The 25,283-nt window shown below is 40.6% G+C and overlaps 1 protein-coding gene across 1 annotated transcript; it reads left to right on the top strand.

Annotated features, from left to right (window-relative positions):
• Nucleotides 1–1,210: 1,210 nt before the first annotated feature.
• Nucleotides 1,211–24,269, top strand: LOC103703639 (sucrose synthase 4-like). The gene is made up of 15 exons (XM_039120708.1): nt 1,211–1,423; nt 1,553–1,679; nt 1,780–1,931; nt 2,021–2,216; nt 2,303–2,421; nt 3,050–3,266; nt 3,415–3,510; nt 3,754–3,927; nt 11,341–11,457; nt 11,540–11,706; nt 12,849–13,073; nt 22,673–22,994; nt 23,073–23,317; nt 23,413–23,551; nt 23,741–24,269. The coding sequence occupies exons 1-15, from the start codon at nt 1,326–1,328 to the stop codon at nt 23,777–23,779; spliced, it is 2,433 nt and encodes an 810-aa protein (XP_038976636.1). The 5' UTR covers nt 1,211–1,325; the 3' UTR covers nt 23,780–24,269.
• Nucleotides 24,270–25,283: the final 1,014 nt, after the last annotated feature.

Genomic DNA, 25,283 nt, shown 5'->3' with positions numbered 1-25,283 from the left:
TCCCAGGTAACAAAAATCCTTCTATAAAAGGAAACCTGGGGGAAAAGGGAGGGGGAGGCCCCGGACTAGGACCGGAACACAAGTAAACAGCACAGACACAATTGAGCACAATATCCTCTTCATCTTCTTCACTCTCTGGCTTGCTCTCTCCACATATTTGCCCCCTCTGACTTAAGCATCGGAGGGCCGGCGCCGGGGAGCCCGGCCACCGGCTTTTTTGCAGGACGGGACAGGACAGGACGCACTCTCCTCTCCGCTCTCTCACACCCCCCAGGAGGGCACAGGAGGACGCAGCCGGCCGGCGCACCGCCGTCCGCCCTCCCCGCGGCGGAGCTCCTCCTTCCCCGGCTTCGCGGCGGCCCCCGGGTCCAATTTCCAGCAACAGGAAAGAACTAAAATATTTCAAAGTTCTGAGTAGACATAGTCTTGGACTCTAAGATATCAAATACCAAATGATACAATAAAACCATCAGTACACAACATTAATTTTATATTTAAAATAAATTTTTTATTTATAAATTTAAAATAAAAAATAAACAAATTAATATTTTGAAAAATATAACATAAATAATATAATATAATTAATACAAGTGAGATATGATTTGTTGGAAAATGGGCTGCTCGTTTTGCACAAATGAAAAGTCTACTGGTCCACAATCACTAACTTTGCAATTTTATAACAACAAATCTATAATTTACACAAATCATTTCTTGCAACAAGATTTGACTAGCACTGTTCATGTTGATTTAGATATAAGCAATGGAGTAAAAGATAAAAATATTATCATTTATGAAAATTGGTGATTAGCTGAATAGTACCTAAAATTCTGACTGACATGATCTATTTTTAAAATTTTTTTTGGTAAAAATCTATTTTTAATTTTTCATGCACCACATCGATCAGGAAAATGGTCTTTTGGTGGTGATGAAAATAGGTGATCCAGAGCATGGAATGGCCTTGCACATGAAGGGCTCGTTCCATTCGCAGAAAAAAAAAAGCCAATAAAAAAATAAAAAATATTTTTAATTTAATTAATTTTTTTTATAAATATTATATTTTTTTAAAAAAAAATTCTGCAAGCGAGTTGTGGGAGGTCCAGATCCAGAAAACAACCAAACCGAAACTCACGCATCGCTTGGTTGGTCGGGCGCCGCATCTGATGCCCCCCCCTTGTTTAAATATCCCCCCACCGTTCGCTCAAATCCCGTGGCTCCCCGAGTAGAAGCTTCCTCTCTTTCTTTCGCCGCTCGAGTTTCTTTCTCCCTTTGCGTCACCACCGCTCCTTCCTTCCCCTGTTTTCGGTCCGAGACTGTGACGTCCCGCCATGGCCACCCCCAAGCTCGGCCGCGTCCCCACCATCCGCGAGAGGGTCGAGGACACCCTCTCCGCCCACCGCAACGACCTCGTCTTCCTCCTCTCCAGGTCCCCTCTCTTCCCTTCTCTTGATCGTTCACCTCGTCGATCGAATTCCACCTCTAACCGTAACTCTAAACCTAGCCATGGAGGCACCGTCGCCTGTGGTCGCTGACTATGACTCTTCGATCTTCGCAGGTACGTGAGCAAGGGGAAGGGAATCCTCCAGCCCCACCACCTCCTCGACGCCCTCGCCACCATCGACGACGACGGCCGCAGCCGTCTCTCCGAGGGCCCCTTCTTCGAGGTCCTCAAATCCGCCCAGGTTTAAAACCCCCCATCCCCGTTCCTCTATTATCTCTGCATCCCTAAATGGAATTGTTTCCCCGTCGGTATTGATGTTAACTTGTTTGGCTGGGAATTAGGAAGCCATAGTTCTGCCACCTTTTGTGGCCATCGCCGTCCGGCCGAGGCCTGGCGTGTGGGAATACGTGCGGGTTAATGTCTACGAGCTTAGCGTCGAGCAGCTCACTGTGGCCGAGTACCTCCATTTCAAGGAAGAGCTCGTCGATGAGCGGTAACGATCCATACGGCCCTCAAGATGCTGTATTTGTATTTCTGTACTCTCCCATCTCATGTGAACTTCGGATGTGTTGATTATTTCAGTAGCTATAATGATCACTTTGTGCTGGAGCTCGACTTCGAGCCTTTTAATGCCTCATTCCCACGGCCGAACCGGTCGTCGTCCATCGGGAATGGAGTTCAGTTCCTCAACCGGCACCTCTCGTCTATTATGTTTCGGAACAAGGACTGCTTAGAACCCCTGCTTGAGTTCCTCCGGGCACACAGGTTCAAGGGTCATGTAAGTGTGGCTTGCAGTGAAACTGAGAATATTTCATTGTAATGTATGTCATCATTAGATTGAGTCGGATATATCGGATGGGACAGGTGATGATGCTGAATGATAGGATACAGAGTGTGTCCAGGCTTCAGTCTGTGCTTGCAAAGGCCGAGGACCATCTGTCTAAGCTCCCACCTTCGACGTCATTCTCTCAATTTGCTCATGTGTAAGCAAAATAGCTTCCCTCACATGTATAATCTTAGCAGGTAGAGCTATCATGGTCTAGTATACTTTTTATATGAAACAATTATAGTCAATTATTAGCTGAAGAAGCTGGTGCTATATGCAAACTGTACCTTTTTGCATAGATTTAGGGTAGATTTAACCTTGAAATGGTATGGCGGCACACACTGGTTTAGTACCCTACAAAATGATTTGACCAATTTTTACTTTTTTAGTCAGAGGTGAGTGAATACAGCTGCAAGGGTTGGTCATCCGGCTGCTATAAAACCAGTTTATCAGTGATTTATCTCCTTGATTGGGGAGAAGGGCTTATTTTTCCTGGACATAATTTGCCAAGCATGCCATTATTGCAGGTGTTACAAAACTAGACCTTTGTAATTCCCAATATTTGAGCCAAAATTTCATTACTCTGCTTAATCTGGGTGTGCTAGCTGCCTTCAGTCAATCCTTGATCATGACTTTCTAGTATTGACTAACTGTATTTAAGATTTTCCTGTCAGGAACAGCTTAAGCAGCATGGGGTTATAGAAAAGGAACTTCAGGATCTATATTTTTAGAAGATTAAGGTCACTTCAAGCCTGTTGATAACCCTGTTAATAATTAATTTGCAGGTTTCAAGAGATGGGTTTGGAGAAAGGTTGGGGCGATACAGCTGAACGAGTGCTGGAGATGATTCGTCTTCTGCTGGATGTTCTTCAAGCTCCTGATCCCTCCACTTTGGAGACATTTCTGGGGAGGATACCCATGGTGTTCAATGTTGTAATTGTTTCTCCCCATGGGTACTTTGGCCAGGCTAATGTATTAGGTTTGCCAGACACTGGAGGGCAGGTATTTTCTTGTTTAATAAAATCCAGTTCTGCGTTTCCTCTCTATTTTACTGTATACTTTGATCATGGAGATGCTTTTCTTTATGGGTGTTTGAAAGTTCTTGGTTTAACTGGAAGAAGTTTTCTTAGCTTATGCATATGATACACAGATTGTCTATATATTGGATCAAGTTCGTGCACTAGAGCATGAGATGATTCTGAGACTAAAAAAGCAAGGGCTGGATGTTGATCCCAAAATTCTCATTGTAAGTATATTTGAAAATTACTTTTCATGTTCATAATTTAGAGATTTCCATTTTCTAACCATTAGATTTACTCGCATTTTTCTTCATTTATATGATATTGCATGTTGTCCTTCTGTCACTAACTATATTTAGTGCATTTGCCTCATTATGCTCATGGAACTAGCTTGCATTTCTTTCCCTTTCATTCCCTTTTTATTTTTACTTTTCAAATTAAGTTCTTATGCCATTTCCTGTTAACTGAAGGTGACTAGGTTGATACCTGATGCAAAAGGGACAACATGCAATCAACGGCTTGAAAGAGTTTCTGGAACACAACGTACTTACATCCTGCGGGTGCCTTTTAGAACTGAAAAGGGAATTCTTCGGAAATGGATTTCAAGATTTGATGTATGGCCTTACTTGGAAACCTTTGCAGAGGTAACCTTTCATAGATAAGTTTTAATTCCCTCAAATGAAATGTCACGATTTTAGTTAGACATTCTCCATGAAACACCTTATTTGATAGAATACAATTGTAGCAAATCGGCTTCCGATCATTTTTATTGATCTGGTGTTTTGGCTTCATAGGTTTGCTTTGTTTCTAGGTCCACCCTTTTCAAATTTAGAGTTCTTGAACTTATGGGTCTTGTTCTGGCCTTCTACAAAGTTCACCTTGGTTAGAAACTCAGGGTTCATGAGTTGCTCATTGTCTTTCTCAAGGTGTTGTTCTTGGATCCTAATGGCAGACAATAGGGTTTTCATTGTCATATCCTCGGTTTTATGTTTTAGGAATAGCCCAAAATCTTTCCAAGAAGGTGGGAGCTTATCAATGGTACAAGCAACTTGAAGGCTCTCAGTTATACCCATTCCCCTTAAATCTCATTCATGATAAATCACAATTAACTCATGGGCTTGGTCAACTACGGGCTTGGTGTCAACCATCTTATAAGACAGGAATTGACTAGCAGCATGATGCAGCGTAGAAAACCAAGTCTTTAGGAAAGTTTGATTAAGTTCCACGACTTGTGGAGTTTGTTTGGTTTTATTTGAATTCCTCGTATCTGTCAGCTAGAAAAATAAGCTGATTAACAGCGCTTGATAGCTATTTTATAGGCTTGTAAGTTTGAGTCTTTCAAACGCATAGGATTTTCTATTTAAGTATATTTCGGATTCAAAAGAAAGAAAGATGAAGTTTGATAAAACCCAATCCTTGTTGGAGAGATTCCTTCATTCAGGAGTGATTCCTGATTTTCTTCTTGAGTTGTGAACTTGAGATTCATTTGCAGCTTAAGAAATCTATCAATTTTGGTATCAGAGCCACCTTCATTTCTTTTCCCGAGCCACCTTCTGTTCATGACTACCACCAGAAGTGGTAATTCATACAACATGAGTCAACCACAAAACCAACACCTCCGCCCAGAAACCACTCAACACATCGACCAAAACATCACAGCCACTACAAAGGCAACCAACCCCAATCCAAACCAAATCAATGAACTATTGCTACAAGCTATTCAACAGCTTCAAATTGTTACCCAGAGGATGGATCAAAGAATGGACTAGTTGTGGAACAGGGTCTTGTCCGAGGAAGAAAGGGTGGAACCACCCAACCATGAGGAAGAGATGGGAGAATCAGAGCACGAGGTGCACATGGGGAGACGAAGTCATGGAGGATTTCAACCCAGAGGTGGTGGGCATCATCACAGACCAAATTTTGTTCATGGAAACCGTGAGGGGACCAATGGAGGAACAAATGGTGGTACCAATGGAAATGCACGTGAACCGCTCAATGAATTGACCAAGAGGATGAAAGTAGATGTTGCAGACTTTCATGGAAAGCTTGAACCCCATTCTTTCCAGGACTGGCTGACAGCATTGGAGGATTATTTCGATTGGTTCTCAGTGTCGGAAGATAGAAAGGTGAGGTATGTCAAGATGAAATTGAAGGGACATGCTCGGGCTTGGTGGGGAAGTGTGGATGAGCACTTGCAGAGAACAAGACAACCAGCAATTGCTGATTGGGAGGAGATGAAGCTTAAGCTAAAGGAGAAATACTTGCCTATTGACTATGAGCAAGTTATGTATGAAGAATTGCTTTTGTTGAAACAAGGAACAATGGCAGTAACTCAATACACTGATAAGTTCCATGAACTTAAAGTGAGAAGTCAAGTGGTGGAGAATGATTATCAGACTATTGCGAGGTATCGAACCAGATTGAGAGTTGATATTCGTAAGGAGTTGATGAGGCAAAGGCTACTGAATGTGGATGAGGCCTATCAAATGGCTTTTGCATTGAAGCTTAGACTAATGAGACCGGTTTTAGGAGAACCAGCACTCAGGATTCATGGTTTGCAAGATCTGTCCCTAACAGATCTTAAACCTCGAATGTACAAGGAAGAAGAGATAACAAGGGCAAACAGAAGATGGAAGGAGAGGGACCTCAATGCTACAAGTGTAAGGGATTCGGGCATTATGCAGTAGTTTGTCCAACAAAGGACCGGAAACCAACTCTAGTTTGTGGCAAAGACATACCTGAATTTGATATGGAAGAAATTCTGTTTGAAGAAGAGACAGAAGAGGAAGACCATGAGGAGCATTTGGAAGCCTCAGAGCTGCCAAGTTGTGTGATCCAAAGGGTGTTAACAGGCCAAAAACTAGATGAAGAAGAGGATTGGAGGAGGACTAATATGTTCCATACACGAATGGAATATGAAGAAAAGTCGCTGAATGTGATTATTGACAATGGGAGTGGGATGAATGTGGTTGCAGAGGAAGCTGTGGAGTGTCTTGGATTGTTGAAAGAAAAGCATCCGAGGCCATATAAGATTAGTTGGGTGGATGACAACACTACTGTCCCAGTGAAGTACAGGGGCAAAGTTTCATTTTCTTTGGGAAGAAACTATTCTGATCAGATTCTCTGTGATGTTATTCCCATGTCAGTTTGCCATATGTTATTAGGAAGACCATGGATGTTCGATCGAAGGGCTGTGTATGATGGATTTGAGCATACTTTTGCATTTGATTTTGGTGGCGAAAGAATTGTGCTGAAGCCACTTAAGATCTTTGATTTTATAGAGAAGAAGAAAACTGAAACTACTATGCTGAATATGAAACGGTTTGAGGCAGAAAGTAGTGAAAAGAATGTGATTTTTTTTCTGCTGGGTCGGAACTCAAAACCTGAAGGAGACATGGTACCAGAAGAAGTGCAACCTCAGTTAGACCAGTTTGCAGACTTGATGCCCGATGAGCTACCCAAACAACTCCCTCCCATGAGGGAAATTCAGCATGCTATTGACTTGATACCAGGTTCTTCTTTACCAAATATTGCTCCTTATAGAATGAGTCCCACTGAAAGTGATGAAATTAAGCGACAAGTCCAGGATTTACTTGATAGAGGGTATATTAGGGAAAGTTTTAGCCCTTGTGCTGTTCCTGCTTTATTAACACCAAAAAAAGATGGGAGTTGGCGAATGTGTGTTGATAGTAGGGCTATAAATAAAATCACCGTCAAGTATAGGTTTCCAATTCCTAGGCTTGATGATATGTTGGACTTACTTTGTGGAGCTTCTATTTTCTCAAAGATAGATTTACGAAGTGGATACCATCAGATAAGAATCCGGCCTGGTGATGAATGGAAGACAACTTTTAAGACAAAAGATGGGTTGTATGAGTGGTTGGTCATGCCTTTCGGCCTAACAAATGCACCAAGCACATTCATGAGAGTAATGACTCACACATTGAGGCCTTATTTGGGAAAATTTGTTGTTGTTTATTTCGATGACATTCTTGTGTATAGTCAGAATCTACAGGAGCATTTGGATCATCTTAAGCATGTGTTGGAGTTGCTCCGGACAGGACAACTTTTGATCAATAAAAAGAAGTGTTCGTTCATGCAGCGAAGGGTGAATTTCTTGGGGTTTATAATCTCAGATTTGGGAGTAGAAGCAGATAAGGAGAAGATTAAAGCTATAGTTGAGTGGCCAACTCCGAGGAATATTCATGAAGTTAGAAGTTTCCATGGGCTTGCTACCTTCTACAGGAGGTTTGTGAAGAATTTTAGCTCCATTGTTGCACCTCTGACAGAATGCTTGAAGTCGAAACAATTCAAATGGGCGGTTGCTGCAGACAAGGCATTTCAGGAGATCAAGTGCCGAATGACACAAGCTCCAGTTCTATGCTTACCTGGCTTCAATAAAATTTTTGAAGTAGCTTGTGATGCTTCACATGTTGGAATTGGAGGTGTGTTGAGTCAAGAAGGTCATCCAATAGCCTTTTTTAGCGAAAAGTTGAACGATGCAAAACGAAGGTATTCTACCTATGATGTTGAGTTTTATGCATTATTTCAAACCCTAAAACATTGGAGGCCATATCTCATTCATAGGGAGCTCATATTGTATACTGATCATGACTCTTTGAAATATATAAACTCCCAAAAGAAATTGAGTGCCAGGCATGCTAGGTGGGTTGATGTATTACAACAGTATACATTTGTAATTAGGCATAAAAGTGGTTCTGAAAACAGAGTAGCTGATGCCCTTAGTCGTAGGATGTGTACTTTGGTTTCTTCCTCCATTAACTTTATAGGACTCGAAGAAATCAAGAAACAATATGCTGAGGACAAGGATTTTGGTGCTGTGTGGAAGGACTGCAGAGATGATGTAGGAGCTAACAAAGAATTTGTGTTGAAAGATTATTATCTGTTCAAAGGGACGAGGCTATGTATTCCTGCAAGTTCTTTGCGAGACTTTATCATTGCTAAGCTGCATGGGGGTGGATTATCTGGTCATTTTGGCCAAGATAAGACGTATGCTTTAGTCAATGATAGGTTCTTTTGGCCATGTATGAGGCGAAATTTAAAGAAGATTGTGAGAAGATGAAGGGTTTGTCAATTGAACAAGGGAGGAAAGCAAAATACAGGGTTGTACATTCCACTTCCAGTACCAAATCAGCCCTGGGAAGACCTCAGTATAGATTTTGTTTTGGGTCTCTGTAAGACACCAAGGAATAATGATTCAATAATGGTAGTTGTCGATAGGTTTTCAAAGATGGCCCATTTCATACCTTGTAATCACACCTTTGATGCCTCAAAGGTTGCCGGGTTATTTTTGAAGGAAGTTGTGAAGTTACATGGGCTGCCCAAAAGTATTGTTAGTGAAAGAGACATTAAATTTGTCAGCTACTTTTGGAAAACCTTGTGGCCAAAGATTGGAACCAAACTAAAGTTTTCTAGTGCTTTTCATCCACAAACGGACGGACAAACGGAGGTGACTAATTGTAGTTTGGGTAGTCTATTGAGATGTCTGATCCAAGAACATTCCACCACATGGGATCTAATTCTTCCATTAGCTGAGTTTGCCTTCAACAACTCAGTTAACCGGACAACAGGCTGTACACCATTCGAGATTGTGAATGGAAGGAAGCCATTGACACCGATTGACCTTCATGAATAGCCAAGTTCTCAGCGAATGAGTGAAGGTGCAGTTGATTTCGTCAAGTATATGCAAGATGTTTATGCAAAAGTTAAGAGGAAGATTTTCCAGCGGAACGAAGTGTATCGAGCTCGGGCCAATGCAAGCAGACGTGACAAGCAGTTCAATGAGGGAGATTCCGTTTTCATCAGGTTAAGGCTAGAAAGATTTGAGCCAGGATCATCCAACAAATTGCATGCCAGAAAAGCTGGACCTTTTAAAATCCTTAAGAAGTTGGGCTTGAATGCTTATCTTATTGATTTACCAGCCAATTTTGGGTTTGGTCCAATTTTCAATGTTGAAGATTTAATTGAGTTCCAAGGAGAGACAGAAACTGAGCAGGTTGCAGAGGAAACTCCTCTGAGGCTACCTCCCAATATCAAACCACGTGAAGAGATTGAAGCGATCCTAGACCATCAGTTTGTCACTACTCGATGAGGAGGGTATTTCAAGTTCCTGGTCCGATGGAAGAATCGTCCTCTATCAGAGTGTGTATGGTTGCAGGCTGAAGAAATTAATCGACTTCATCCAGAACTTTTACAGCAGTACAAGACTCTTAACTTGCCGGAGTCAAGTTCTTGAAGAGGGTGGGAAGTTGATGCAGCGTAGAAGACCAAGTCTTTAGGGAAGTTTGATTAAGTTCCACGACTTGTGGAGTTTGTTTGGTTTTATTTGAATTCCTCGTATCTGTCAGTTAGAAAAATAAGCTGATTAACAGCGCTTGATAGCTATTTTATAGGCTTGTAAGTTTGAGTCTTTCAAACACATAGGATTTTCTATTTAAGTATATTTCGGATTCAAAAGAAAGAAAGATGAAGTTTGATAAAACCCAATCCTTGTTGGAGAGATTCCTTCATTCAGGAGTGATTCCTGATTTTCTTCTTGAGTTGTGAACGTGAGATTCCTTTGCAGCTTAAGAGATCTATCAGAGCATACTTGTCCATTCCGGCATCTTGGATAACATATTTCTTCTTAAGATCATCACAAATCTCCTTGGAGGTTTTAAAAGTGCAGTAGACATCAAAAAGGGGATCAGAAAGATAGGACAGAATCCTTCCCCTAAACAGGTAGTCTTTCTTCTTAAATTCCTTCAAATTACAAGTTCTAGCCGGTTCATTCTCTTCCTCATTTGGAGGAGAGTCAAAAATTATGGAAAATAACCCAAGTGTGGTTAAGAAGATTTTCATCTTCTGTCTCCAACGTTTAAAGTTATTTCCATTAAACTTTTCAGGAGAAACCGAGTCACTTGCATTGGCCATTGGGGTAACTTTAAATACTAGCCTATTATATGTAGGAAAAATCTACTTCAAGATTGTTGGGAGTAACAAGTCCCAGAAAAATTAAAATCTAAAATATTCTACTTCAACAAATAATAGGCAGTAATAGGCTTAAAGAAAATAAATAGAGAAAATGGAAAAATGGAATTCGAGATGCTGAGGCATGGTATGTTGGTCACTTTTCTTGCAGTAGATTTCTCCACCTTACAATATACAAGGCTTGGATGGCGTTCTACTCTTGAGATACAACAGCCTCTCGCAATGTTCCTTCTGCCTCAATGATTTGCACGAATCAAAAAAGCCTTCGAACCCAGAATCAGTATGTAGCAAGCCCATTGATTGAAAAAAAAGAGTAGGAAAGGCGAATAGAAGTTCTCTGCTTCCGATTTTGTCTTGCGTCTAATCTGTAGAGATGTAGAGATCTATTTATAGATTTCTTTGGGACAAATGCGACCAAAAACGATCCAATGGTCAAAACTGGTAAAAAAGTTTGAAAAAAAATACTGGGAGTAGGGCAAGCGGATGCGAGGTCGGTCGCGAAAAGGAGGTCGTCCCTAGGAAGAGGGCGTGCCGTGAAGAGGCGCAAGCGAGGAAACAACGCGGCTCCTCGCGCCCGCACGGCCCATGTGCCTCGGCTCCTCGCGCCTCGGGTGCGACCCACCCACCTCGGATGAGCATGGGCACGTGGGGCCCACGCGCCTCCGATGAGCGACGAAGAAGCCTCGGCAATTCGGCTACGGAGAATAAATCCGAGGGAAAGGAGAGTCGAACCCGTGACCCTTTAATTAGAAAACCAATGTACAAACCAACTGAGCCAAACTTCCATCTTAATATATATATAAATATATATGGTTTAAAGTATGAAAACTTTTAATCATTATTTAACCAAAAAATCTAACATCTACTACCATAATGGTTCTCAATTTAATTAAAATCTTTCCTCTTTATTGATATGCAGGTATGTATGGATCCTGGGTGCTGCATACTTGTTATATGCTTTCTCTTTGATATCTTCAATCTAGTTCAACTGTTAATAAATTCTTTTATTATCATTTTGTCATGGCTTATTTATTCAGGCACTTGTTAATAGCTTATTTTATCAATAGGATGCAGCTAGTGAAATTGCTGCAGAGTTACATGGCACTCCAGATCTAATTATTGGGAACTACAGTGATGGAAATCTTGTTGCATCTTTGTTAGCTTACAAATTAGGAATTACCCAGGTATGCTCTAGACTGACATCGTTGCTACATGTTTTCCATGGGTTGTATTGTTACACCATTCTAATTGATAAACTTTGTGCAGTGCAACATTGCTCATGCACTAGAGAAAACAAAATATCCAGATTCAGATATATATTGGAAAAAGTATGAGGACAAATACCACTTCTCATGCCAGTTCACTGCTGATCTGATTGCTATGAACAATGCAGATTTTATAATAACTAGCACCTATCAGGAGATTGCTGGAAGGTACTTGTCCTGCCTAGTTGGGCGTTCAACTCATTCTTAACTTAATGTCCAAGTTTTTTATTAGAAGGTTTGGGTCTACAAAACATTTACATAATTGCAAAGCAAGTATCCATGTTCTTTTGTTTCTTGCAGTAATAAAGTGATTGCCTTGTATATGCTCTGTTTACCCTTCAGCCTTCGGGACTCAACTAATTTTCCTCTCCACTGAAAAATTATTGAGCCACTTGTTAGATGTGTTAGGACAGGACTTTTCTCTCCATTTGTTAAAAAGTTTCTTGTATGGTATTTCTTCAAAAATATATGCTGTCATCTCCATGTTCTGCAGCTGGGTTTCAAATTTGTTCAAAACAATATCATCAAGAATGCTTGCCATCAAACATTGAAATATGTTGAAGAACAAAAAGGAAAAGACATGAGGATCCTTTCATGTTTCATGATTTTTTTTTCCCTTTTTATGGGCCCTCGGTGGGGTTCAGGAGGTGTCAAATGTTGACTTAATATTGGTAGATACCATTCACCACCATTGCATGTGATTTTGTATGTTACAGTACATCTGGTACTTATGGAAAGTTTGAAACATTTTTGCTTTATGTCATCATCAAAATTCTTGAAAATTGGATAGTTTTTGTACGATTTTCCTTCCGTCAAATTGCTATATGGATGTTAGGATTTCAATTTGAATTCTCTACATGGTGTAGTATGGTTGTTTCAGCAACTTAAATGTGTATATCTGGAAGCTTATATAAACTATCATTAGTCAATCGTCTTTTGATATTCAAAGGTGCTACACCATGCACACTCTGGGTGAATAGCTCCTACACCGTACTGCATCTATCCTATAGTTCTGTGGCTGTGTTTCTCCCCCATTGTTGGACCTTCACAACTATGGATCTAAAGGTCGCATGGTTGATATAGGTGCCATTCACCTGTGAGTGGTGTAGCACTAGCGTCCCTCATATAAAAAGATGGCATTCTTGTTTATAATGGGATTAATTGTGGTCTGTGTTAGAGAAACATTAAAAAAAATGAAAACTACTTTAAATTCAATTTCCGTTTCAAAACTTCTGTAATTGTTTGATGCTAGATGCTTGTTTTAATGCTTCTAGGATGTTAGATGAGAACTATTATATTTTCTGTTTCAGCAAGAATACAGTTGGACAGTATGAGAGCCATACTGCTTTCACTCTTCCTGGTTTGTACCGTGTTGTCCATGGCATTGATGTTTTTGATCCCAAGTTCAATATTGTCTCCCCGGGAGCAGATATGTCTATTTATTTTCCATACTCGGAAAAGGAAAGGAGGCTTACTTCTCTTCATGATTCAATTGAAAAGCTGCTGTATGATCCAGAGCAACATGGCGAGCACATGTGAGTGCTTGATTATTAATTCTATTCATGTGCTGTTTGTCTGATGTTGATTACTGAAAACATGTTGCTTATGCAGTTTAACTTGTGCGTGCATTTCATTAATATTTATCTGTTCCTTGAGCTGTTGTTCCCAGATTTGTGTTTCATTTTCATCCTGGAATAATTTAAGCATTACTTTTTTTAAAAATGATTATGCCTTTTTAGTATCAGGTCTTGAGTTCTCATATCTAAGAATCAGCATACAAAACAATTACACAACATTTTTTTTAATGTCAACTCGAGATTGTCTGTTGAATTATTTATATCTGCAAAAATTATAGATAGTCAAAGACATGATACTGTTTGTGAAATAACTGAGAGTTTTTTTATTGGGTATCTGATAGAGAAATTACTCTCTAACAGGTTTCCTTTGTAATGACCACTTCTATCAATATCAAATAGTGTAATCTGTTTGGCCTATTCTCTAGCGCAAAGTCACTCATCTGAAGTGTTATTGCATTGAATCAATTAGTTGCACACAAATAAATACTTAACGATACAGTTTTTTTATTTAACAGAAAGAAAGATGATTACTTTCAACCAAGGTCTAGTGTGCCGGTACCGGGCACCGTATCGGTTGCTCGGCGGCACGAGTCGGTAAGGGCCGTGCCGAGCCCGTATCAAGAGAGAAAATATGCTGGAGCTGGAGAAGGAGAAGAGAAAGAGAGAGAGAGAGAGCAGGGGAGGGAGGGAGAAGGAGCGGCTGCGGACGCTGGTGGAGGGCCGCGGGGGGAGGGGAGTGGAAAAAATTGAAATTTTTTAAGTGAAGTCGGCTGTGGCCTCAGCCTTCGCCGCCCCCCCCGGCCTCCGCCGGCCCCCCACGGCCCTCTGCCGGCGTCCGTTGCCTTTCCTTCTCCCACATGAATTGGGTCTATCGTAGCTTAACTCTTTTGGGGAAGTGATCCAAGAAATGAATTTAGTGGAATAGGAATAGCTCATTTGAATGCCGAAACTCTTCTCTTCTACTGTTAGAAAACAATGGAAAAACAGAGAATTGCCAGGAGAAACTTCAATCAACAACCTGTTTGATTGATTCTTAATGTTCTGCCCTTTACACTTCCAAGAGTACAGGTTTATATAGACACCTTGAAAATGACATAGCATTAAACAAAAACAACTTCCAAGATTAGCTATTTAACAGCATAGTCTAAATATAACAAAGTAGGCTATTAATAGAGTTTACTGAAAAACTGCATCAGTTCCAATACGCATCAGCTTCAATACTCCTCCTTGATGTATTTTTCTGAAACTCCAAGCATCTTTCTTAGGATCTGAAACTTGTCTCTAGGAAGAGCTTTTGTGAAAATGTCTGCAACTTGTTCTTCAGAGCTGCAGAATTTGAGTTTAATTTCTCCTTTTGCTTCAACTTCTCTTAAGAAATGGTACTTGATTGCAATGTGTTTAGTTCGACTATGATGAACTGGATTCTTAGCCATAGCAATGGCAGATTTATTATCACAATAAATCTCCACTGGACCTTGCTGTTTTTCTCCCATGTCTTCAAGAATTCTGTTCAGCCAAATAGCTTGATTTACAGCTCCAGCAGCTGCAACATACTCAGCTTTTGCAGTTGACTGGGCAACAGTAGCCTGCTTCTTTGATCCCCAAGAAAACATTCCTGATCCCAAGTTAAAACAATACCCTGAAGTGCTTCTCATGTCATCAACTGAGCCAGCCCAATCACTGTCAGTAAAGCCAGTTAATTTTGAGTGGGAACATAACTTGAACCATATGCCAAAATCCATAGTACCCTGCACATATCTAAGAACTCTTTTAGCAGCACCAAAATGAACTTGGCTTGGACTTTGCATAAACCTGGACAACAAACTAGAAGCATACATAATGTCAGGTCGAGTGGCAGTTAAGTATAGCAAGCTGCCAACCAAACTCCTGTAAGCTGCAGCATCTGCTTTTTTAACCCCATCTTCCTTTTTCAGCTTTTGATTTGCAACTAAAGGTGTTGCCACTGTTTTGCATCCTAGCATTTTGAATTTTTTCAACAAGTCTTCTGCATACTTTCTCTGTGATATGAAGATTCCTCCTTCTTGACAAATCTCCATTCCAAGAAAGTAATGCATTAACCCCAAGTCACTCATTTCGAAGGTTTTCATCATATCTTGCTTGAACTCTTCAATCATTTCTGGATTATTTCCAGTGAAGATCAGATCATCAACATACAATGAAACTATAAGCAAAGCTTTACCCTTGAATTTCATATAGAGTGTAGGTTCACTCACGCTCCTACTGAAGCCTTGATCACTGAAATAGCCATCTATTTTTTCATACCAGGCTCGTGGTGCTTGTTTGAGCCCATATAGAGCCTTTTTCAATCGAAGAACTTTCCCTTCTTCTCTTATAAAGCCCTCTGGTTGATCAATATAGACTTCTTCTTCTAGAACACCATTGAGAAATGCTGACTTGACGTCAAGTTGAAAAATCTTCTAACTTTTCTGAGCTGCAAGTGCAACAAGTGTTCGGATTGTGTCTAACCGAGCAACTGGTGCAAAAGTCTCGTTGTAATCAATCCCTGGCTGTTGTGAATAGCCTTTAGCAACAAGCCTTGCTTTGCATTTTTTTAAGGAACCATCAGAGTTAAGTTTTCTTTTGAAAATTCATTTAACTCCAATAACTTCTTTGCTGTCAGGACATGAGACCAGCTTCCATGTATCATTTTTTTATATCATTCTGATCTCCTCCTCCATTGCATCTGCCCAGATTTTTTCTTTTACAGCTGCTGCAAAATTCTCAGGTTCTCCAGAGGAGTAATTGCAACATTCATAAATCTCACTTAAAGACCTTAGCCTTCTAGGTGGAAATTCTGGTGACGAAGTTTCATCCAAACTGCCTTCTGATCCATGTGATGAAGTTGGAGTCATTAGTAGATTTCCATGCCCTTCATTTCCTTCATTTTGAATCTCAGAAATAGCAAGCTGAGATCCTCTTCTTTCTGGTATAAGGACAGTTTGATTGGACATTTTTTCTTCATCCCAATTCCAAGTGGCTTGTTCATCAAACTCGACATCTCTACTTGTAACAAGCTGTTTTGACTCTAAGTTATAGAGTCTATACCCCTTGGATTGAGTGCTATATCCAAGAAAAACTCCTTTCTCAGATTTTTCTTCAAGCTTGTTTCTTTTCTGTGAAGGAACATGAATATAGCAAATGCAGCCAAAAACCTTCAGATGACTTGCAGTAGGCTTTTGGCCACTCCAAGCCTCAATAGGAGTTTGATTAGGAATAGCTTTTGTTGGACATCTATTGAGCAAATAGATTGCTGTATTAACAGCCTCTGCCCAAAACATTTTTGGAAGGCCTTTCTCCAACAACATTGATCTGGCCATCTCCATCACTGTCCTATTTTTTTGCTCAGAAACTCCATTTTGCTGTGGAGTATAAGCTACTGTCAATTAATGTTCCATCCCCTCTTCTTCACAGAATTTATCAAACTTTCTTGAGTTAAACTCAGTACCTCTATCACTTCTCAAAGTCTTGATCTTGCAACCACTTTGATTCTCAACCAGCAGCTTGTACTTCTTGAAAATCCCAAAAACTTCAGATTTTTCTTTGAAAAAATAAACCCATGTCATCCTTGAGTAATCATCTATAAACAAGATGAAATACCTGTTTTGGCTTTGAGAAGGTGTTCTCATTGGGCCACACACATCAGTATGAACAAGCTCCAAAGCTTTTTTTGCCCTCCAAGCTTTTTCTGTAGGAAAAGACTGTCTATGTTGTTTTCCTAGCATACACCCTTCACATACTGACATATTCTGGTCTAAGAGAGGTAAGTCTCTTATCATGTCCTTTTGATTCAACAATCTCAGTGCATTAAGGTTGTAATGTCCAAACCTTTGATGCCAAAGAGTTGTATCATCAAATTTAGCCATCATAGCTTTTGGGAAGTGCCATTGAATAGGAAAATTTCTGCAATTTCCTATTTTCACTTCAGCCACTTCTTGATTATTGTTCTTCAGATCATAAATAGTGCATGACTCCCCTTTAAAGTATAGAGAGTACCCATTCTGCATCATTTGACCAACACTTAGAAGACTTTGATCGAGACTTGGAACAAATAGAACATCCTTGATGAATCTGGTTCCTTTCTTGGTTTCCATAGTGATTGTGCCTTTTCCTTTTGCTTCCACCAATTCACCATTCCCCAATTTGACCTTAACATTGACTGACTTATCAATTTTTGAGAACATACCTTCATCTGGAGTCATATGAGTGCTACACCCATTGTCTAGAAACCATTCTTTACTCTTCTGTTCAACAGCGGCTTGATGCAAAGAACAAGTGCTCCTCCTTGTCTTCTGTATAATTGGCCTGTTGGTTCTTGTTTTTGAACTGACAGTCCTTCTCTACATGGTCAAACTTCTTGCAGTATGTACACTGAGGCTTTCCGCGATGAAAACAGTCCTTTTCCAAATGATTGGTCTTCTTGCAGACACCACAAGGTGGAAATTCTCCTTTTGAAGTTCTCTTTTTCTGAGAACATTCTCCTCCTTTTGGTGTGCTTTTGGACTTCTTCTTGAAATCTTTTTGTTTCTGGTTTTTCAGATTAACTTTCAGCTGGAATGCATTTTCTAGAGAGACTTCACTCCTTCTGTCAATTCTTTGTTCGTGAGCTTGTAATGATCCCATCAACTCAGCGACAGTTAAGGTTGAAAGATCCCTGGATTCTTCAATTGCAGCAACAACATGATCATATTTTTCTGTCAAGCTAATCAAGATCTTCTGAACAATTCTCACATCAGATACCTCTTCTCCGTAGGCACACATCTGATTTACAACCTCAATGAGTCTGGTGCAATAGTCTTTTGCATTCTCATATTCCTTCATTTTGAGATTTTCAAGTTCTCTTCTCATACCTTGAAGCTTGATTGTCTTAACTCTAGTATTTCCTTGAAACTCCTGCTGCAGAATCTCCCAGGCCTGCTTTGAAGTTGTTGCTCTCATCAATCTCGGAAAGATTGCTTCACTCACAGCTTGCTGCAGAGTAAACAAGGCTTTAGCATCTCTTTGCTTGTCAATCTTGTTTTGGGTTGATTCTGAAGTGCCTTCTGCTGGAGCAGAAACCCCACTTTCAATAACATCCCAAAGATCAAGTGACAGGAAGAGAGTCTTCATCTTGATACTCCAATAATCATAATTCTCACCACCAAATATAGGAACTGTGGTAGATGAACTAGGAGCAGCCATAACGCCCTTCGCAGATCGAAGCTGCTTTGATACCAATTGTTAGAAAACAATGGAAAAACAGAGAATTGCCAGGAGAAACTTCAATCAACAACCTGTTTGATTGATTCTTAATGTTCTGCCCTTTACACTTCCAAGAGTACAGGTTTATATAGACACCTTGAAAATGACATAGCATTAAACAAAAACAACTTCCAAGATTAGCTATTTAACAGCATAGTCTAAATATAACAAAGTAGGCTATTAATAGAGTTTACTGAAAAACTGCATCAGTTCCAATACGCATCAGCTTCAATATCTACGTCAGCCTTCGAGCCGAACCCATTTCGAGTCGATCATTCCATCATCCCTCGCCCGTTGACTTGGTTCATAAAATCCTTCAATCTCGTATCTAGCTTTTTCAAAGCCAAATCCCAGGGTTTAATCCCTCAAAACTCATTATATTGTCAGCGGGGAATCCATCTGACCCGGGGGCCTTATCTAATTTATCGGACTTAGCTTCTTTCACAACGCTCTCCACCTCCTAAAAAGAGACCTTTCTAGTGAGCCAAGAGCTAGCCTCGGGAGTCAGTATTTTCTTCTTCCACCCCCGCTTGCTCTCTCTTTTTCTTATTCTCCGACTCCGGCAGCGAACCATTTTTAAAGCTGGAATCGTACGGTAAGCTACCAGTACGGCTTGGAATGGGCGAAACCGTCCGGTTTGGGACGGTTCCTCATTCTTTGCTTTCAACTCAACAAACATAAACATGACTGCTGATTACTATTTCTAGATCTTAGTGACAATGTCTTTTCTCAAAAAAATAAGAAGGTTAGTGAGGATGTCATTATTCTAGAGCAATATGCTTGAACTGTAACTGTAATGGGCAGGTTGTGATTGTGATACCTTTGAAAAGCTCCTGTGGATGCATGCAAATCTATAAGGAAATTAATGCCCATTAAAATAATGTTGTAAGTTTTTATAACCCTACAATAATCTTTAAGCAGTAAGCCTTATACCAACCATGGATGCATGTGTTTTATAAGAAAATTAATACGAATTAAGTTAATTTTATGAGTTTTTATAATCCTACAAATATCTTTAACTGGTAAGCCTTATCATGACCATTTGTCTAACTTTCTGGGTTTCTTATTCCATCTTTAAATGTCCAACAAAGATTCCTTACATTCTTTGGACTCTATGAAAACTTGTTTGCGAACTTGCCAACCTTTCTCATTCAGTGTAGAAACAAGCACCGGGGGGTCAATTAATGCATGCGAAGATCTAAGAAATCTGTATTAGGTATTCAAGTTCATGAGTAAATAACACATCATGTTTTATCCCTGAGATTTGTAGGAGAGATGAACCCCTTTTCTTTTCCCATGTCTTTACATTTATGAATTTAGGCTACTTACTTTGAGAGGTATATCTGAGAATTCAATGACAAAATGTGACAGAGCTCATGCTTTTGCGTCTTGTGCGTTCTTTGGGACTAGTTTTTTGTCACCTTATCACAGTGATATTGATCATTGTAGGCATGATCAACCAAGGTTCGCTGTATTGCCCATATTAGGCAATACCATACCATGCCGGTAAGGTATCAATATAGTTTTGAGGTTCAGTATGGCAGGGGCTGAATCGATGTGAGCCGAGCGGAACCATCCGGTTCTGTGTTATACCAGACTGTACTGCCCTGTGTGCATGGTATCATGGCTAAGCGAGAGAAAGGTCTCCCGATTCAGTGTCAGTATGGTGTGCGTACCATGCTGTATTGGTATGGTAGGTGGTAGTGATATAGTGAACCTTGTGATCAACAATTTCTATGTTTCATTATGGATGCTGCACTGATCACTAAACTTTGTATGTTTGGGATCTTTAACATAAAACTAAGAGCAGTGAACTTCTGCAATTTGTAACAAACATGGGCGCAACACATTCTTATCTAACACAAACTATTAGTTGATTGGTTGAATTTTGCTTGTCAAATGGATCTTTCTGTTGATATCCAATAAAAATGTAGATCTGAGATGGAGATATTTACTCGACCATTCTGCTATTTTGGATATTTGCTAATACTGGATGCCGAGGATCTTGAACACTGCTTTCTGGATGAAGAGTACTGTCTCCTTTTCTCTTCCATGCCATAATAACCATGAGCTTTATCCTATTCATGATCAATTTGTTCCTTTTGCATAATTCACTTGTATTATTATTAAAGATCCTTCTTCTTCTTGCCGATCCTTAAACAAACACGATCTGAATCTTAGTTTTTTTTTTTTTGGCTGTAACCATATCAAGCTTCATCCGGGTGTTTTATCACACTTCCTTTGGGTTAACATTGCTGCAGTCATTATCTTTTGTGCCTGGAGACCCAAATTTCCATGTTAGTAGTGCCAAATATTTCTCGACAGTCACTTACCATTCTAAAAGCATATAACCACTTCATCCACCAGGATTTTGCTATATGTCAACTGTGTATGCATCATCTATCAACTTGATCTGGGTGAACAAAAAGCCTTAATTTCCTTTTTCTTATCCAAAAATTTATATTATCAGACCTCTGATCAGGCAATTGAAATAAGATGAATATGTACACATTGCATGATGTTTACATGCTGTGCACCCTGGCCTGCCTCATGAATAAAAGAAAATTAATAGGAAAAGGGGAGGGGTGCTGATAGCACAGACATGATTGTTTTCGTGTAAGCACTATAGATAATGATCTTGAAGAATCATTGTTTATGGACTGAAGAATGATAAATTATACTTATTAATCAGTCACTTCGTCGTTGGATTACAGTGTCATACATGTATGTAAGTGATATGTATGAAATAAAATCATTTTTGAAGAGAGAATTACACAAGAATGAGTAGTAATGAAGAATATATTGGCATGTGGGGTTGTTTGCTAATGAGCAGCCGCCATCTTCTTATTAGGTGGAGTTGGCTATAAAACCTTTTCTTTCTCTTGCATCCTGTTTGGAAACTTTGCCCTCTCTTTCATTGATCAGCTTCTTTTGCTATTTAACTTAGTTAATGCTGCAGAGTTCCTTGATTTTTCGCCTTTGAATATCGAAATGAGTACCTATGACTCCTTTCAAGTTGCTACGGTTGATCTGCACGAGCGTTGATGAAATTAACCACAAGGGTGTGACATGCACATGTAGATATTGGATTAAGTTAAAATAGCTTTTGACAAAGTGGGTCGCCACTATTATCGGTCTCTGGTTGGGATTTGAGACACAAGAGAGAGAGTTAAACATGGATCTGATTGAGACTGAGAATCTCAGTCTGTTGGTTGGGTTCACGTCTCTAAAAATAGATCCAATTTTCCATTAGATCTGTTCTTGAATTAATGCAAACTCTTATTCGGCTTGCCAACTTCTACTGAGGAGTCACACCTTAGTGTTATTTTTCCAAAATTTCTGTTCTTTCTCTTGCTTCGTTGGCCTTCGTAGTTTTCCATAACGCCCTTCCACATATCTAACACATTTGTTCTGAAAACTAAAGCATCATTTGCAGCTGTACATTGCAACTTTTAGTTAGTACATGAGGTATTGCACAAATTTGGTTCAAGCTCAAAACCAACCCAACCTGAATCAGTTGGCTAAACTAGTTAGTTTTGCATGTGTTCCTATTCAGAGACCAATTTTGGTTGCATCTCACTCATACAGAATCTGAAGCGAACCCAATCCATTTGCATGCCCTACTTGGGGTATTTACAGTCTGTTGAATAAATCAACTTAATCTTCAGTAATTGTGATTTTATTTGAGGGTCAAAAATTTTATGATGTATCAAGCTCATATTGTACACTTTATGTGTTGCAAGGTATGTCAAACTTTCCTATAATAACTGAATAACTGAATTGCTATGTTTTGTTTTGCCTCATACAGTCATGATAGATTTAGTTATTTATTCTCAAAAAGAAAAATAAAGCATATAACAACATCAGCATAATACTCAACTTTAAAGAGTTTGTGGATGATTATTACATGTGGAAAATTCTGTCTGGTTTTGACAACTATATCTCTGATTCTTTTGCACCAGGCAGCGACTTTGAACCAATGTAATGGCAGTTGACCAACTATTATTATTTCTGTCCTTGTTTATGAATGATCCTTTGTCATCAGAAAAGGTCCAATATAAAATGTAGCTGACATCTGCAAAAGCTTCTCTTTATGAAACAATTTTTTCTTTTTTGAACATATCAATCTTTTTGTATAATAATATCGAACCTTTCTGTTTTTCAAATGATGGGTTTGGCGATAACTTTTGTACTTTGCGGTTGAGTAGTAATTCCAGTGCTTGTATCTGCTCTTTGCAGTTGAGTAGTAATTCCAGTGCTTGTATCTGATAAGTTTACTTATGTTTCTCCTTATACAGTGGTTGGTTGGATGACCGGTCCAAGCCCCTCATCTTCTCCATGGCACGACTTGACCGGGTGAAAAATATAACAGGACTGGTTGAATGCTTTGCTAAAAACACTAAACTAAGAGAATTGGTAAACCTGGTTGTAGTGGCTGGTCACAATGATGTGAAGACATCCAGTGACAGAGAAGAAATTCAAGAGATTGAGAAGATGCACCAACTCATGAAGACTTATAACTTATTTGGCCAGTTCCGGTGGATTTCTGCCCAAATGAACAGGGCACGCAATGGTGAGCTCTATCGCTACGTAGCCGATACTAGAGGTGCATTTGTGCAGGTATAGTCTAGCATCATTCATCTCTTTCTGATATTTCATATATATTTTAACATAACTAATTGCCCCATTTCACTGCAGCCTGCTTTTTATGAAGCCTTTGGACTCACTGTTGTGGAGTCCATGACTTGTGGTCTTCCAACATTTGCCACTTGTCATGGAGGACCTGCAGAAATCATTGAGCATGGGGTGTCAGGTTTCCATATAGACCCATATCATCCTGACCAGGCTGGTGAACTCATGGCTGAGTTCTTTGAAAAGTGCAAAAAGGACTCTGGCTATTGGGAGAAGATATCTAAAGGAGGGCTCCGTCGAATCCATGAAAGGTTCATCTGCATCTGTCCGACTTCTAACTGTAGCTTCATCTTTCATGAATCTGCCTATCATGGATAAAAGCAACAATTTCATTTGAAAACTGCAGGTATACATGGAAAATCTATTCTGAAAGGCTAATGACATTGGCTGGGGTTTATGGGTTCTGGAAGTATGTTTCAAAGCTTGAAAGGCGCGAGACACGTCGTTATCTGGAGATGTTCTACATATTGAAGTTCAGGGACTTGGTAAGTCCAATTTTCATGCAGTATTCTCCTGAAATGCTTTGCTTGACAAAAACAATGCACAGCATAAGCAAGTCAATTTTCAAAAATCTTACGTTAGTATGTACTTTGGAAAATTCTCTTTCATTTGGATTCACATCTATTTAACTATGCAAGATCTGATCCCCCTTACCGTTTTTCTCTTATTACCAGGTCAAATCTGTTCCCCTTTCAGTTGATGATGAACATTGATGTCACACGCCTGGATGTTAAAAATAAAAACTTTTATGGCTTTGTGGCTACAACTCTGGTTGTACATATACTGTCCTGAAGGCAGCAAATCACCCTTGGATTTTAAAAATGGTTCGACGTATGACAATCCTGGCATATAAGCCGGCAGTTTGCTTATCCTTTTCCTCCTTTAAACTATGCTTTCAATGACATCTGGTAAGTATATCCTTGGGCACATGCCTTCTTTTCCAACCTCGAGTCAGCAGTTTGCCTTTTGCTGCCCCTATCGTTGCTTTCAATAAGATCTGTCAAGTGTAGAGCAAATGCCTCCTCAGGCAAGATGCGTTTGTATATAGGAAAGCATATTCCACCAGGAACAAGTGTATATTTCACGGTATAGAAGTGTTTGCATGAATGTAATAGCGTGTATATGTGTTGGAAAATAAGATGGATTTAGCTGGACGGCCACTGCTTTGGATAAATTTGTCAGATTCATGTTTTAACTTGTTTACTGGTTACAGCTTTGGTATATGAATCTCAGGTCTGGATTGGAATGATGCCCATCATTCTCTCGACATGAGAAAATTCAGGTTAGTCTCCTACCCCAGGGTAAGAAGCGGAGGCCTGACTGATGGGTAGTTCTAAATACACCCCCCCTATTGCTCAGGACACCCCCCAAAAATTAAAAAAAAATTAAATACTCTCTACACCCCCCCATTTGCTAAGGACACCCCTAAAAAATTAAAAATTCCTAAATTACCCCCACCCTCCCCACCCCCCACCTCCCCACCCCCCGCCTCTGCCTCCTCCTCCTCCTCCCCCCTCCTCATCCTCCTCCTCCCCCTCCCCCTCTTCCCGCCCACCTCTGCCTCCCCCTCATCCCTCTCCCCTCCTCCTCCGCCCCGCCTCTGCCTCCTCCTCCTCCCCCCTCCTCATCCTCCTCCTCCCCCTCCCCCTCTTCCCGCCCACCTCTGCCTCCCCCTCATCCCTCTCCCCTCCTCCTCCGCCCCGCCTCTGCCTCCTCCTCCTCCCCCCTCCTCATCCTCCTCCTCCCCCTCCCCCTCTTCCCGCCCACCTCTGCCTCCCCCTCATCCCTCTCCCCTCCTCCTCCGCCCCGCCTCTGCCTCCTCCTCCTCCTCCCTCCTCCCTCCTCCTACTCCTCCACCCCTCTACCTCCGCCCCCCATCCCCATCCCCTCTTACTCTGCATCCCCCTCCGCCTTCTCCCCTTTCTTTGCCTCCTCCTCCACCCCCTATTCCTCCCTGCTCCCATTCCTCCTCCTCCTCCTACCCCTCCTCCCCCTTCTCCTCCACCTCCCCCTCCACCTCCCCCTCCTCCAACTACCCCTCCTACCCCTCCCCCCTCCGCCGCCTCCTCCCCACCCTCCTACCCCTCCTCCCCTTCCCTCCGCCGAACAGAAGGATTCTGTTCGGTTGAGGGTTGCCGAACAGAAGCCTTCTGTTCGGCACTGGATCGCCGAACAGAAGCCTTCTGTTCGGCACCGTTCAGCCGAACAGAAGCATTT

The sequence above is a fragment of the Phoenix dactylifera genome, unplaced genomic scaffold (genome assembly GCF_009389715.1).
Source record: "Phoenix dactylifera cultivar Barhee BC4 unplaced genomic scaffold, palm_55x_up_171113_PBpolish2nd_filt_p 000861F, whole genome shotgun sequence".
Classification (NCBI taxonomy): Eukaryota; Viridiplantae; Streptophyta; class Magnoliopsida; order Arecales; family Arecaceae; genus Phoenix; species Phoenix dactylifera.
The sequence above is the reverse complement of the archived record's forward strand: the minus strand, read 5'-3'. Positions and strand labels throughout refer to the sequence as shown.